The 12,939-nt window shown below is 47.6% G+C and overlaps 1 protein-coding gene across 2 annotated transcripts in view; it reads right to left on the reverse strand.

The window, feature by feature from the left end:
* APPBP2 (amyloid beta precursor protein binding protein 2) overlaps positions 1 to 5,767 on the reverse strand; it is a 43,445-nt gene extending 37,678 nt beyond the window's left edge. Inside the window, exon 1 of one of the 2 annotated variants that reach the window (XM_075904738.2) lies at positions 5,537 to 5,767. In XM_075904738.2, the coding sequence (XP_075760853.1) occupies positions 5,537 to 5,677 (141 nt within the window). In that variant the 5' untranslated portion in view covers positions 5,678 to 5,767. Of the gene's footprint in view, positions 1 to 4,027; positions 4,348 to 5,536 lie in introns of those variants that run through there. The other variant, XM_089772053.1, reaches the window with a different exon arrangement.
* Positions 5,768 to 12,939: the final 7,172 nt, after the last annotated feature.

Genomic DNA, 12,939 nt, shown 5'->3' on the forward strand with positions numbered 1-12,939 from the left:
TTAGGGAAAATGATGTTTTGAGTAAACTTGTGATTTTGGCTTTCCTTCTTTGTGTTTCAGACCAGCAGTAAGGGGTGTGGAGTACAAGGACCAGCTCCTGGCTGGAGAGGCCACATGGGTTACACAGGGATGAATTTCTGAGCTCAGGGACTCGTTCAGCCATATCTGCTTGACCACCTAGCAGAAGAAGAGTGGGTGTGAGACCACCACGTAGGCCTGTGGGAAAGGCAAATTTAAAGGCTGGCCCATGGGCTCAGCAGGGATGACCCCTACTGCATACCTGCTCAGACTGGCAGCTCTAAGCTGCATTGCTCACACCTCTCCCAAATGGCCTGGGACTCCAGCCATGGGTTTGCCTGCACTCACCCTGGTTCCAGCAGACCAGGCCTGCCAGTTTGCAGTATGTGGAAGGCACCCTCCTAATGATGGCACCCTGGGCAGTTGCCTACATCACCCACCCAGTAAGCCTGGCCCTGATAGTCACTTGAGGGAAACTTTCAAAAACTTTTTGAAAATCTAAATAATCTCTCTCTATATAAAAAATGTTTTCCTGCGGGACGACAGAATGATGTCATCTGTGTCAACAGGCGCCAAGCCCCACTTACTCCCAGCCTGGTCCTCCCCAGGGCCACATGGAGAGCTGGGGCTGCTGCACTGTGGCCCCAGCCCAGCCCTCCCTGGCAGCCGGGAGGAGGGAAGGGGAAGAGCCAAGGCTGGCACGGCCTCAGCCTGACCCTCCCCGGCAACTGGTGCGGGCGGTGGGGGAGGGGGGGGGGGGGAAGAGAGAAAGAGCTGGGTCTGCCACTGCCTCGGCCCTTCCCAGAGGCTGGGGGGGGGGGGGGCGAAGAGGGAAGAGCCGGGGTTGCCAAACCCCAGAGAGAGGGGGTTAGCGAGTAAATCAAGCAGGGGGTGCAACTCTTAGTAAATCTACAAAACTGCAGTTAGCTACTTACTAATACAAGTGCTATTTCCCTTAAAGTCATGTTGATTTGGCACTGCTAACTCACTTATACTTAATAAGAGCCCCTTTTAACACTTCACCAATTTGTTAAGAAAGCAGCAGAGGGACAAACATTCTTAATATAGAGGACTTTGCTATCCAAGTAATTTCCCAGGATAGTCCACAAATTACAAGTTGCCCACTAAATGCTTTTAAGTCCACCACAAATAATACCCCCAAACCAGATTCAACTTCCTGAACAGCATAAGAGAATATGTGAGTTCTACATACCCAGAATGTTACCAAATCTAAGGTGTACAAGACCAAGATTAAACATTTGGGAGAAAGGTGGTGTTATGGTGACAGCAACAGAAGCCAAGTGCAGGGGATCCTCATGGAAAACATTCTGCTAGCAATTCCCTCCTTCCATTTTAAAACACAAGGGCTATCCGTTTGAATAAATTGTCTCTGCTAATTTCAAATGTTGCTATAATACCCAAGGGAAAAAAAAAGTCTTTCAGGTCCTTAGGCTCAATCCATTAAATGTTATACTTCTCAACACCACAGGAAAGGCTTTTAATAATCTTCTATTTTGACCATTATTCCTACTAATGGTGTGTTATCTCAAGTGCCCGGGAGACCTGGAGCTTTAAGGAATAAACAGAACTATTCCAAAGTTTGGAGACTATAAATGGTGTAGATAGTGATGGTTTTGCAAGTGGTTATAATCTTTATACAATTCAATTACAGCTTTGTAAGGCCACACACAATTAATTAACATTAATAATCTTGATGACAGTGGAATGAGACCAGGATTAGTTACCAAACTTATTTTTGCAAAACGTGCAGTGAAGTTTTTCATAAACACAAATGGTTACAAAGCTAGTAGGATTCTGGGGAACCCCCGCATATCATTCTAACTCTTATTTGCAATCTACACTATTTCAATGAGAGATACAAAAGGTTTTCATCCCTTTAAACATCTGTATCTACAAAAAGTTCTCTTCAAAGTCTGAAATCAATTATATGCCATTTATGTACATTTATTTGTCATGACATAGTAGCTGAGAATCAATATTGCTAAGGCTCAATCAATTACTTTTCCTCGATTATAACCAAAGAAAAGACACGGAATAAAAAGCATAAACTGTTCATTGAGACCCTATTTCCATGAGACCAACAGTTATGTAAACACAGTGAACACCCACCCAAGGTTTTCTAAGAGCTTTAGAATGCTTTAATATAGTCTTGGATCAAACATTAATTTAACAACACACGCGAAGGAATTTTAGCATGCACAAGCAGGGTCCACAAAACCTAGTTAGTGCACAATATGCTTGTGTGCATTACAATTTACTCCCCAATAGCGAGAACACACACAACATGGACAAATCCTAGGAGCACTAGGGAAGTTTGGTTGCCCTATTTAACACATCTTAAAAGGATCTGAAATATGTGCCCTTTGAAATTCAGGCCTCCTCAAACCATTTCAACTTGGAGATTGAAAAATCACTAACATTTTGAAAGTCTTGGCAATTTAAAAAAATACCACCCCCAAAGGCCAAAAATCGCGCACACCCCCACATCCCCCAAACCAAAATGGCTGTAACACCGTTTGGCTCCACCCATACTTCTAGCCAACAGGATCATATTCCAATTCAGCTACATTATTAGTTTGTATTGCAGTAGTGCTTAGGAGCACCTATCAAAGACCCATTGTTAGGGCCCTACCAAATTCATAGTCCATTTTGGTCAGTGTCATGGTCATAGGATTTTGAAAATGGTAAATGTCATTACTTCAGACATTTAAATCTGAAATTTCACATTGGTGTAATTGTAGGGTAACCCAAAAAGAAGTTGTGAGAGGGATGCAAGGTTATTGTAGAGAAGGGTGTTGAAGCTCAGCTATCTTTATTTCTGCACTGCTGCTGGGGACAGTGGCTGCATGTTCGGCTCTGAAGGTAGAGCTACTGCCAGCATCAGCCCAGAAGAAAGGGATGGGATGGCCACCCTTATTTCTACACTGCTGCCTGCAGAGTTGGGACCTTACTCAGCTGCTGCCACTCTCAAGATGCCCAGCATTGAAAGCTAAGGGCGAGATGGGCATGGTATTGCCAACCTTACTTCTGCTGGCAGAGTATTGTCTTAAGAATTAGGCACCCAGCAAACATTACAACCACTGCTCTCCAGTTACCCAGCTCTGAAGTAAGCACAGAAGTTAAGGGTGGGGACACTGTAACTCTCCTAAAATAACCCTGAGACTCCCTTTCCTCCCATAACTCCCTTTCGGGTCAGGACCCCCAGTTTGAAAAATGCTGGTCTCCCCCATGAAATCTGTATGAGTAAAAACACACAAAAGGTCAGATTTCATGGGAGAACATGAGATTCCACCGTCTGTGACACATTTTGCATGGCTGTGAATTCGGTAGGGCCCTACCCTTCCTATAGGTGACTCTAGAGACATGCAGTAAAAAGTCAGTCATTACTCCAAAGCAGTTACAGTCCGTCTCATTTTTCTACCACCACCACACACGTATAGTTTTGCATTTACATGGACCTCACCTTCTCCCCCCCGCCCCAACTGAAATGGAGGAGGCCGTGAAGGAGGGTAGCTTCTTGCCACATCAGAGCCTAAATTAGGCCACAACCATGCTTAAGTCATGCTTAAAGACAAAAGCAAAGACACAAAGTAAAAAATACAAATGACACAAATGCAAACTAGGGATGTTAAAATGTGGTGGTTTTTTTAAATGAATGTACAACACTGAAAATTTCAGTGGTTACATGTTTACATGCAGAAGCAGCAGTGAGGCAGTGGGGAGGAGGGAAGCCTTGTGTGTAACCGTTTAAATATGTACACTGTCATATCCCTAATACAACTATTGTGAAATACATTCAATCAGTAGACTACATGACACTTGTAGAAATTACATATGTCAACGTTTTATTTAGAGGGAATACAAGCTATACACATTTTACAGATTCCTGAGATTCTAAATTTTGATTTTTGGTTTATTTTTTAGAATATATTTTTTTACTAAATATAGATGCAAGTTGGTGTTTTAGTACCAAAGCCCCCCAATTTACCTGACAGAAAAATGATTCCTGAAGTCAGTTAACACTGGAATAAGGATTGCATGTTCACTTAACCATTCTCAACCAGGGCAACATATTCCTATATGCAAACAGAAAAGGAGAGACTAGGGAGAAGTCTATTTATCAATCAGGTGGACTGAATTGTTCCACAATGAAAAAAAGAACAAAGCGAATCAGGTTCAACCTGAACACACAGAAAAATATTTTAGTAAAAGAAGTCAGTTACCTATTAACCTCTCCTACAGATCAGGTTTCAAGGATTCAGGAATAAAGACAGCGAATGTAACAAAATACTTCAGTAATACTACCCATAAAAGCCAATGTTCTCTGTGTATCTTTAGTGATTATTGAACTAAATCCATTGCTTGAGAAATATATCAAGAGAAACAGCTCCAGCAAATTCTGTTTATCAATGGTTACACCTATTGGCAGCTTAAAAAAAAAAATCAAAGCAATCCTTCAGATTAGTCACAAAAATGTACTCAATTAACAGCTCACCGTAAAACATCCTCTACTGCTATACAGTCTGAGTGCACACATGATACACAGACTTTTCCATATCATTTAGCCCAACATCTAACGCAGATGAATAATACCTAACAAATGTCAATTTCCCTGCTTGTCTCCTTCAGGTAGGAAAGATTTTCCTGTCTCGAGTGATCATCGGTACCTCTGAATACGGCTTCTCTGTGCTGGTTTGAGGGCTGTTATCCGTCTCAAATTATTTCTGCATGTCCCTGTTTATTTTTCCCTTTCAAGACACATGGGATTCCTTTAAAAGCTCCCTGACTTGAGCAGGAAAAGGCAATGCCCCACCTCAGGCACTACTAGAGGGCTCAGTCGCCTCCTGCTCCCTAGGATGCTCATTTTGCAGGCTGCTTGGATAGGAAATGCCCATCTCGCGGATGACACCGGCCAAGGTACCTTTTCTACAGACTCTATGTATGGGGGGGGGGGGGGGAGAAAAGCCTCCCCTTAAATGACAAGACCAAGGTCAGTGACTTGAGCGATTCCAAGCCAGGGGCCAACCTTTCCACCTGGCTGTGGTGCCCCCTCCGGTCAGTGGAGAAAGTAGATGGAGACGATTCCCTGGGCATCACTTGAATCTTCTCCCCACCCCCACACAAAAGCAGAGACTCCCCCCCCCCCCCGGAAAAAAGAGAAGCTGGCATCTCGTCCTCTCTAAAGATGAGGTACAGCCCCCCCTTTTCCTCCCCCTCAGGTGCCAGTCCCCCCCATCCACTATCCCCCCCCTCAAATATTTGTGTCCCCCCCCGGTTCCCTACCCATCAACCCCTCCTCCCTGCGCCTGCCGGGCAAGGAGAGGCAGCAGCCGCCGCCGCCCTGAGCCTCGGATCCAGGCGCTCCCCCCCCCCCGGCCTGAGGCGACCAGGGTCCGCTGCCCTGCGGCCTCCCCGTGGCGCGGCCCACGAGCGGGCTGCGGGGAGCGGCTCTGCCCAGGCCCGGCGCCCCGGCGGGGGGGGGCCCGGCCCGCCTCACCTTGTAGTACACGTCGAACTGGATGTTCTCGGGCAGGGAGCGGATGTCGCGGCGCCGGGCCCGCCCGTAGCTGTCCACCACGGCCGAGATGGCCGTGTTATAGAGCGTCTCGGGCACCCACTCCAGCTCCACCGCCGCCATCTTGGCTATGCGGAGCCACCGCCAGCTCCCCCCCCCCTCCACGCCGGCCCGCCCCGCCGCAGCGCCCTGGCGCTCGCCGCCCCGCGGCCGGGGAGAGCGAGGATCCGGCGGCCGCCGCGCTCACACACGGCGAGGGGAGGGGGGAGGGGTTGTTGCTGCTGGGCCGGGGTCGGGGAGGGAGGAGACGCGGGGGGGGGGGGGTTGGGAGCCGGTGTGGGGGGGAGGGGCAATGGGATAGGGCAGAAAGTGGGGAGTAGAGCGGGGAGGGGCAGAAGAAAGCGAGGGGGGGCAGGGAACTGTGTGGGGGGGGAAGAAGCCGCGGGGGGGTTGGGAACTGTGTGGGGGGGGGAAGGAAGCCGCGGGGGGGTTGGGAACTGTGGGGGGGGGGAAGGAAGCCGCGGGGGGGTTGGGAACTGTGTGTGTGGGGGGGAAGGGAGCCGCGGGGGGGGTTGGGAACTGTGTGGGGGGGAAGGAAGCCGCGGGGGGGTTGGGAACTGTGTGTGGGGGGGGGAAGGGAGCCGCGGGGGGGTTGGGAACTGTGTGGGGGGGAAGGAAGCCGCGGGGGGGTTGGGAACTGTGTGTGTGGGGGGGAAGGGAGCCGCGGGGGGGTTGGGAACTGTGTGTGGGGGGGAAGGAAGCCGCGGGGGGGTTGGGAACTGTGTGTGTGGGGGGGAAGGGAGCCGCGGGGGGGTTGGGAACTGTGTGTGGGGGGGAAGGAAGCCGCGGAGGGGTTGGGAACTGTGTGTGGGGGGGGGAAGGAAGCCGCGGGGGGGTTGGGAACTGTGTGGGGGGGGGGGAAGGGAGCCGCGGGGGGGTTGGGAACTGTGTGAGTGGGGGGGAAGGAAGCCGCGGGGGTTGGGAACTGTGTGAGTGGGGGGGAAGGAAGCCGCGGGGGGGTTGGGAACTGTGTGTGGGGGGGGAAGGAGCCAGGGTGGGGGCTGGGAGACAAGGAACAGGTGTGAGGGCGGGGGAGGGAGCCCTGGGAAGGGGCAGAAAGGGGGGGGGGGCAGGCGGGTGCATTTCGGTGGAAGAGGGAAGTGGGGGGGGGGGCTGGGAAAGGAGCCAGGGTGGGAGGCTGGGGGTGAGGAGACAATGGGAAGGGGCGACATGGGAGGGAGCAGAGGGGGAGCAGAAGGTGGGGCAGGGAAGAAAGGTTAGGGGAGGATATGGGGCAAGTGGAACTGATGGAGCTACCATAGCAGCGAGAGGGAAACCTGGTTCCTGGCATGGAGAAAAGAAGAAATGCCTTATTCCCTGGTGGCGGCAATGCCCCGGGTCCTGGGCCCCCCAAACTGGCTTCTACGTTGTTTTCATTATTCATCTTGTGTAAGTGTCCAAAAAGCCCTGGGTACAGTTCCTGCTGGGAGGGCGATACAGCCTAATAAAACAAAGGGTAGGCATGGGGTGATTAGAGAGGACCAATGTACGTTCCCTCTAAGCTTTTCCATCCATGTGTGGAATTAATTTTTGTATGCACATTAAACTGTGTGTGAATGTGCACCACAAAGAGAGCCCTGCAGGGAAACAAAATTTGTATCTGCATCTGTAGCCACAAAAATGAGCTGTGGATCTCTGCATTGTCCTCTGTAGATACTCATGGATAGCTGCACATTTGCAGGGTTCTAGATACAAAATTTTTATAGGTATCCACAAAAATAAGCCATGGATAGCAAGAAGCATCCACATCTGCAGATATCTACAGATTTGCAGGGTATTATCAATAGAAACAAAAAAACCTAGCTGTAGGCACTCAGTTAATCAGCTGGACAGCATGTGACTCTCTCCTCAGTGGCCTCACAAGTGCCCAGCTTACAGGAAACATTGGTTAGGATCAGCACTTTCCTTGTATGCTGGCTCAGACTATTCAGCAACTTCCTAACATGGAAATGTAATTTTCTTTTTTTCAGTTATGAGCTAAAATGTGGATCACAGTACCCCTCAGTCTTGCCTTCACTAAGAGAAAGGTTGTTTTTAACCATGTGTTAATTAAAATGTAGTAAAATTCTAGTGTGGACAAGATTATTTCTCATTTTCACAGGCTCAGGTAGTAGATTCTAGGGAGCAGCTTAGTTTTACATCAACTTGCTAACATGTTAAAACTACAACTGCCTTGGTCATACTGTAATATTACATTGTGTAAATTGCCAGGTGCTAGTTAAAACAGGATAAAAATAGCTTCCTCCACCCCGGATGTACTATGGTTATGACGCTATCCTGCAGAGGAGTTCTATGTGGTTCAAAACCTTGAACAACAGAAGTTGGTCCAATAAAAGATATTACCTCATCCACCTTGTCTCTCTACTGTCTTTGTCCTGTTCCTCTTATTGTGTCGTTTCAGAGTTATTTTCTCTAAGTTGCCTTCGTTACAGAATCTACAGTGTCCCATTCAAAATTGCGATAATAGTTCTCTGCCATAATTCACAGAGGCTACGTCTACACTGGCCCCTTTTCCGGAAGGGGCATGTAAATTTCATGAGTCGTAGTAGGGAAATGCGGGGGGGATTTAAATATCCCCCGCGGCATTTAAATAAAAATGTCCGCCGCTTTTTTCCGGCTTTTAAAAAAGCCGGAAAAGAGCGTCTACACTGGCCCCGATCCTCCGGAAAAAGTGCCCTACTAGGAATAAGATCCTCCGGAAAAGGGCACTTTTTCCGGAGGATCGGGGCAATGTAGACGCTCTTTTCCGGCTTTTTTAAAAGCCGGAAAAAAGCGGCGGACATTTTTATTTAAATGCCGCGGGGGATATTTAAATCCCCCGCGCATTTCCCTACTACGACTCATGAAATTTACATGCCCCTTCCGGAAAAGGGGCCAGTGTAGACGTAGCCAGACTGTATAAATCCAAGTGATGGTTGGACATTTTTTATTACAGGCCGTTGATCCACGGAAAACAGTGTGGTCTACTCACATGTAAAAATCAACTTAATTTAGAGGCTTTTTTTCTTTTTTAGAGAAATATAGAAAGTTGGACTCACCCACCTGGGGAGGTGGTACAGAGTCTCAGGGCTTCTAGCCACAGTGGTGTGAGCCGGCATTTGCGATTCCAGCCCCACAAGAGGGGGAGACTTGGAGTTTCCCATCCATGGTGGGGCCTGCCAGTGCTCGTGGCTCCGGCTCCAGCTCCAGCCCCAAAGGGATGTGCCAGAACTGGCTATGCACCAGATGAAATTAAATAGGTTTCATCTTGCCTACAGGCCATAGTTTCTCTACCCCTGTACTAGGATCATTTATTCTGTAAAAGAGGTTTCTTTCCAGTCCCCTACCAAAGCAGAATGCAAGTAGAAAGTAAGAATGTGCACAGCAGACATTCTCAGAAATCTGCGGAGTGTAGGAATTTTATAGTGATTAGTATGGCTCTTGATCAATGGCTGCCATTAAGTGTCCTGGGTTAAATCATGACTTTGAGTTAGGGATTTCTGTAGAGTGTTTTTTTTGCAAATATGGATAAATAAAAAACCCTGAGCTATAACTGTGTTTGGAAATCATATTTCAGCTGGATCCAGGCTTAGTCCATGGCCAATGTAGGATTGTTGCCAAAAACATACTACTTTATCCTTTCTAACAGTTCTAAAGGATGAGGCTTTCATCTAGTTCCAATAACCTTGTAGAGGTCACTCTCAAAAGGTGTTTGTTTTTCAAATGCAAGTTGTGATAGAATATTGTCTTTTTAGGACATTTTCTTTTGATAGAATGCCAGTGACCATTATTTTTCTTCTGTTATTTTCTGCAGAATGGATAAAGTACATCCTCACTGGGCAGGAATTAATTTCCCCTTAAGAATCAATGAAGGTACAGGTTGAACTTTTCTAGTCCGGCACTCTCCAGTCCAGCAACATCCATGGCAGGTTTAAAACAAACAAAAGGAAGGTTTTCTTCACTCAGTGCACAGTCATCCTGTGGAACTCCTTGCCAGAGGATGTGGTGAAGCCTAGGACTTTAACAAGGTTCAAAAAAGAGCTAGATAGATTCATGGAGGTTAGGTGGATCAATGGCTATTAGATCAGGATGGGTAGGAATGGTGTCCCTAGCCTCTATGGCTGTGTCCAGACTCCATGCCTCCGTCGACGGAGGCATGTAGATTAGCCAGCTCGGAAGAGGGAAATGAAGCCGCGATTAAAATAATCGCGGCTTCATTTAAATTTAAATGGCTGCCCCGATCTGCCGATCAGCTGTTTGTCGGCAGATCGGGAGAGTCTGGACGCGATGCCCCGACAAAGAAGCCTTTCTTCATCGACACAGGTAAACCTGGTTTCACGAGGCTTACCTGTGTCGATGAAGAAAGGCTTCTTTGTCGGGGCATCGCGTCCAGACTCTCCCGATCTGCCGACAAACAGCTGATCGGCAGATCGGGGCAGCCATTTAAATTTAAATGAAGCCGCGATTATTTTAATCGCGGATTCATTTCCCTCTTCCGAGCTGGCTAATCTACATGCCTCCGTCGACGGAGGCATGGAGTCTGGACACAGCCTATTTGTCTGGAAATGAGTGATGGGAGGGGTCATATAAGGATTAACTGTTGTGTCCCTTCCTTCTGGGGCATCTGGTATTGGCCACTGTTGGCAGACAGGACACTGGACTAGATGGACCGTTGGTCTGATCCATTATGGCCATTCTTACATCCGGCATGATTTTAGTTGGCAGATGTCTGCTTATCAAGGGTGTGACCAAGTCTCCTGTGATCCCATAAAGTTTTTTACAGCCACCAGTCCTGTCTCCCAGTGTTCTGTTAGAATTTAGCTCTAATTTACCCCTAAATGTCTTCTAAGAACCCAATAAGCAGTAGAAGTGTTGGTAATGCTGCTAGACAATATTGAGATCCTGTGATCCAGCAAATTCTCTGGTTCTGCACCAGTCAGGTTCTGAGGGTGCCGGACTAGAGGGCTGTGTCTAGACTGGCAAGTTTTTCTGCAAAAGCAACTGCTTTTGCGGAAAAACTTGCCAGCTGTCTACACTGGCCACTTGAATTTCCGCAAGAACACTGACAATCTCATGTAAGAAATCAGTGCTTCTTGCGGAAATACCATGCTGCTCCCGTTCGGGCAAAAGTCCTTTTGCGCAAAAGCTTTTGCACAAAAGGGCCAGTGTAGACAGCTCAGATTTGTTTTGCAAAAAAGAGCCCCGATCGCGAAAATAGCGATCGGCGCTTTTTTGCACAAAAGCGCGTCTAGATTGGCACGGACGCTTTTCCTCAAAAAATGCTTTTGCGGAAAAGCGTCCATGCCAATCTAGACACTCTTTTCCGCAAATGCTTTTAACGGAAAACTTTTCTGTTAAAAGCATTTGCGGAAAATCATGCCAGTCTAGACGTAGCCGAGAGCTTCAATCTGTATAACAGGATTATATACAGGGCCAGCTCACAAAGTTGCATAATACTTTTTACTTTATTCATAATCTACTTTATTACTAGTCTGTTATATAACCTTCTCAAAATGCTTAAACATTAATAAACCCTCTCAAAAGCTCTATGAGGTATCCTGTCTATTTCACAGTTTGAGATAAAGTATTTGATTTGCCCAAGATTCATATATTTCAGGGCTAGAGTGGATCACAGATCATCTTGTCCAGGCAGTCTTAAACTTCAGTGTACAGGCAGTCCCTGAGTTACGTGGATCCGACTTATGTCGGATCCGCAGTTACGAATGGGGTTTTTCTCGCCCTGGAGGATGGGAGCAGCGGGACGCCCAGATGCGCCGTGGTCCCGCCGCCCGCGTCCTCCGGGGCGAGAAAAGCTGCTCCGCGTCTCCCCCAGCAGACCAGGGAGACGCTGAGCAAAGCCGCGGAGCACGCGGGCAGCGGGACAGCCCAGACGCACCGCTGCTGTCTTTGCTCCACATCTCCCTGGTCTGCTGGTCAAATCCTGAGCCTCATCATCCTAGGCAGGAGGATCAAATTCAAGGGCTTTATCCCTGGGAAGGGGGACTGAAACCTGAAATCGAAATCTGAGCTCCAGCTACGCCCACTGACAGCAGGGGTCAAAGTGGGCAGCTGTCCCAGGGCTCAGCAGCAGCCAGAGTCCGGGGTCCTTATATCGCCACCTAGTGCACCGTCCAGTATGCTCCAGGTGGCTGTGAGAGCAAGGCCTAGGGAGGGCCACTCCAGGCAGCACCGCCCCTTCTATCAAAGACCTTGCCCATCCTAGGTCACCCCAACTTGGCCAGGGACAGCAGAGGCTGTCAGTGCCGTTGGCTCCAGCTTGTGGGGCTCAGGCTTTGACTTCAACCCCAGGTCACAGCCAGTTGAATGCCAGCCCTTGCAACGAATGTTCCCTATAAGTGTGTGCTTGGGTGTCCATCCAGAAGAGATTCAAATGCTGTCCAGTTGATTAGCAGAGAGCCCACAGAGCCAACAGCCAGCAACATGTGTATCTACTGGTGGTGCACATCTGCACATGCCTTGAGGCACATAGAATTTATTCTGCACATCGATGGAAAAAATTAGAGGTAGCATTGTTTGCAACCCACTTTGGGGTTCCAATCTACACTTTGAGAACCATTGGTCTAGTCTGACTTCGTGTTTAATGCAGGCCTTCGATCTCCCCCAAAATAATGATCATACGGTATATGTCAGTTTGTTTTTTATTATTTTAAATTTTAATAGTTTTTAACCTTGTTTAAATGTCTGCCTGCGGATTTCTTGTGCTTGTGTGTTTCTCACTATTGAAAGAGATATAATTTAGGAAATGTACATTTCTTAACTGTCTGTAAAGTTGAGAGGGGTGTGGTTACTTCTAATAACATTATCTAAGTGTGATATTGAGTTTGTTTTCCTGGTCTCAATTTATTAGTATGCCTAATGTTCTATCTCTGAGTTCTGTTGCTTGAGAGTTGTCACTTGGTCTTATTATGTTTGATAAATATGCCTGCTTTCTTCCTTTAGCTGGCTTCAATTATAGAAATTGACTGACCCACTTTATTCACTGTATCTCTTCTGCAATGCAAGTTGCCTCCATACACAGCGTATCTACTTTTATTTTGTAATAATAATCCACCCTTCTGTTTGCTAAAAAATAATTTAGTCCTTTAAGCCATATTATTAATTTATAAGCAGAATGTGTACCATTCAATGACTTTTTTGATGCACATGCATAACTTCTATTATATAAATAATAATTACGCGTGCCCAGGTTGCCAAAACAAGGAGGAGTTCTGTGACACCGTAGAGACTAAGGGTATGTCTACACTTGCAGCCCAATTCGAAATAGGGCTGCAAATGTAGGCATTCGAAATTGAAAATCAAGCCCAGGATCTAAATATCCTGCGCTT

The sequence above is a fragment of the Pelodiscus sinensis genome, chromosome 21, assembly GCF_052426305.1.
Source record: "Pelodiscus sinensis isolate ZL-2025 chromosome 21, ASM5242630v1, whole genome shotgun sequence".
NCBI classification, from domain to species: domain Eukaryota; kingdom Metazoa; phylum Chordata; order Testudines; family Trionychidae; genus Pelodiscus; species Pelodiscus sinensis.